Here is a 1,978-nt window from a genome sequence, read left to right as displayed (position 1 = left end):
GTTGGCTGGTAGACTACAGACCTCTATCATAGGACAAATTTATATTGTTTCTACCGTATATCGTTTATATTGCGCATTCCTATTGTCCTGTTAAAACAAGTTTGTATTGTTTCAATTGTTCAGTGTTTTTCATTACAATAAGATTGGAACATTGAAGGTGTATAACACCTGACAGTGTCAGTTATCCAAAGATCGGTGCACACTTACTTAGAATAAATCATCAAAAATGGACTTTATTTTATATAAATAAGCTTCTCTTGTTTATATTTAAGTCAGTGTTGCTTGTAGTTTCAGTTTCAAACTTTTGTACCTGATTTATGTGTAAAACTGTCAACTCTCAGTAATTTGCCACAAAATCTAAGCTCAGAAGTRAAAAACCAACTTAAAACTTGTAAATTCCTTCGTGGGGGGGGAACCATGMGTCAAATCACTGCTCGTGAAGAAGTGGCTGGTCTGTAAAGGTTCCTGTGCTCCAGTCAGTTCTCACACACAGACAAATTATTACAGAACACACCCAGGCTTTGATTTTTAGCTCCTCTACCGTCCTCTGGGTTGGCTTTAAGGAGAAACTGGGCTTCCAGCTGCCTCGGCCAGTCGACMCCGCCTCGTCTTCACTCATGAGCCCGACATGATTTATGCAGTCCCTCTCACCTCATTATCACCCTCTTCCTTCCTCTCTGCTTTTGCACCCCCCTTTTTTCCTCAACTCCTGTCCTTCCTATTCTCATCTTAATCTCCTCCTCACTCCCTCACTCCTCGCTTCACCCTTTGGCTCTCGTTTTTTTTTTCAATCTAATCCCCCTCCACCCCCTGCACCTTTTGTCTCTGCAGAGCTCTCTTTCCAACGGGGATAAGGGTCGTTCAGCAGACTACCTCAGCAACGGCAAGAAAAGGAAAGCGGATGAGAAGGAGTTCATGACGGACTACGTGAGAATGCTTTAATACTTCAAATGTTTGAGAAACTAGGAAAGTTTCTCTCAGCTTTCAGCTGTGCATCAGCAGTTTCAAGAACTTTCCTTCTATTAAATAAAGTTTCTGAGATATTTACATTCCACCTGCCTCTGCTGCTGCCTAACTGTGAAAGATCAGAAGTATTGATCTGTGTGAGGGGGCTCAGTTTTTGTACAGGGTCTTCGATTGTAACGTGTTTAGGACTTTAATGATCCCATATATAAAAAAAATCCAAACAAAAACATCTCTGCATGTGCGTTTTGTCTGTTTGTCCACTTGTAATCTGCTTACAACAGGGAGCAGAACATGAACATCTCCCTTTCTTTCTCTCTTTTTTTTCCCCTCTCGCAGGGCAGTGATGCGGATAAGAGCGATGATAATTTGGTGGTGGATGAGGTTAGTAGGCGGCCGCCGGCCTCTGTTTGCCTCACTTGACCGCTTTCATCAGCTCGGATCYTGTAAACATACCCAGCAGAATCGTATGAATAACAATAATCCCCTGCCACCGTCCTCTGCTTCCACCTGGCCTCACTTAGCTGAACACGCTTCTGCTAAACACATGCATAGGTGCACAGTTTCAACTGCATGCATGTTGGGAAAAAAGATGTTTTTCTTATTAAAATAAGACAAAAGTAAAAAGCAGCACTCGTAATCTGGTTTTAAATTTAAAGCAGGATAGTGGGTGTTCATGGTCATCATCATAATCATCATCATGTGTAAACAGAGATTACAACAAGCAAAACAGCTGCTTAAATAAACACAATTTTATTTTTTTCCCATCTTGTTGAATGAACTTTATTGTTTTACCGTTCAGGACCCCTCATCCCCCCGCAGCGTGCAGTCCTACTCGTCACGGGAGAATGGTTTAGACAAGATGCCCCCGTCTCGTAAGGAGGGGCCCCCCCAGGCCAGCCCCACCTCTCTGGCATCATCCAGCAGCACTACCTCCCCCTCAAGAGGCAAAGAGCCCCCACAGGTAAATGGAAGCGTGCACCAGCTGGGCATGGATGTTAGAATATCATAGATG

General features: G+C 43.3%; 1 protein-coding gene across 1 annotated transcript in view; it reads left to right on the top strand.

The window, feature by feature from the left end:
• Positions 1-1,927, top strand: part of LOC106535706 (transducin-like enhancer protein 1) — a gene marked incomplete at both ends in the record, with an annotated part of 8,753 nt that extends 6,826 nt beyond the window's left edge. Inside the window, 3 exon segments of the mRNA XM_014032774.1 lie at positions 832-927; positions 1,303-1,347; positions 1,766-1,927. Coding sequence (XP_013888228.1) covers positions 832-927; positions 1,303-1,347; positions 1,766-1,927 — 303 coding nt within the window.
• Between the last annotated feature and the right edge of the window lie 51 nt (positions 1,928-1,978).

The sequence above is a fragment of the Austrofundulus limnaeus genome, unplaced genomic scaffold (genome assembly GCF_001266775.1).
Source record: "Austrofundulus limnaeus strain Quisiro unplaced genomic scaffold, Austrofundulus_limnaeus-1.0 Scaffold1536, whole genome shotgun sequence".
Taxonomy (NCBI): domain Eukaryota; kingdom Metazoa; phylum Chordata; class Actinopteri; order Cyprinodontiformes; family Rivulidae; genus Austrofundulus; species Austrofundulus limnaeus.
This window is presented reverse-complemented; position numbering and strand designations above follow the sequence as displayed.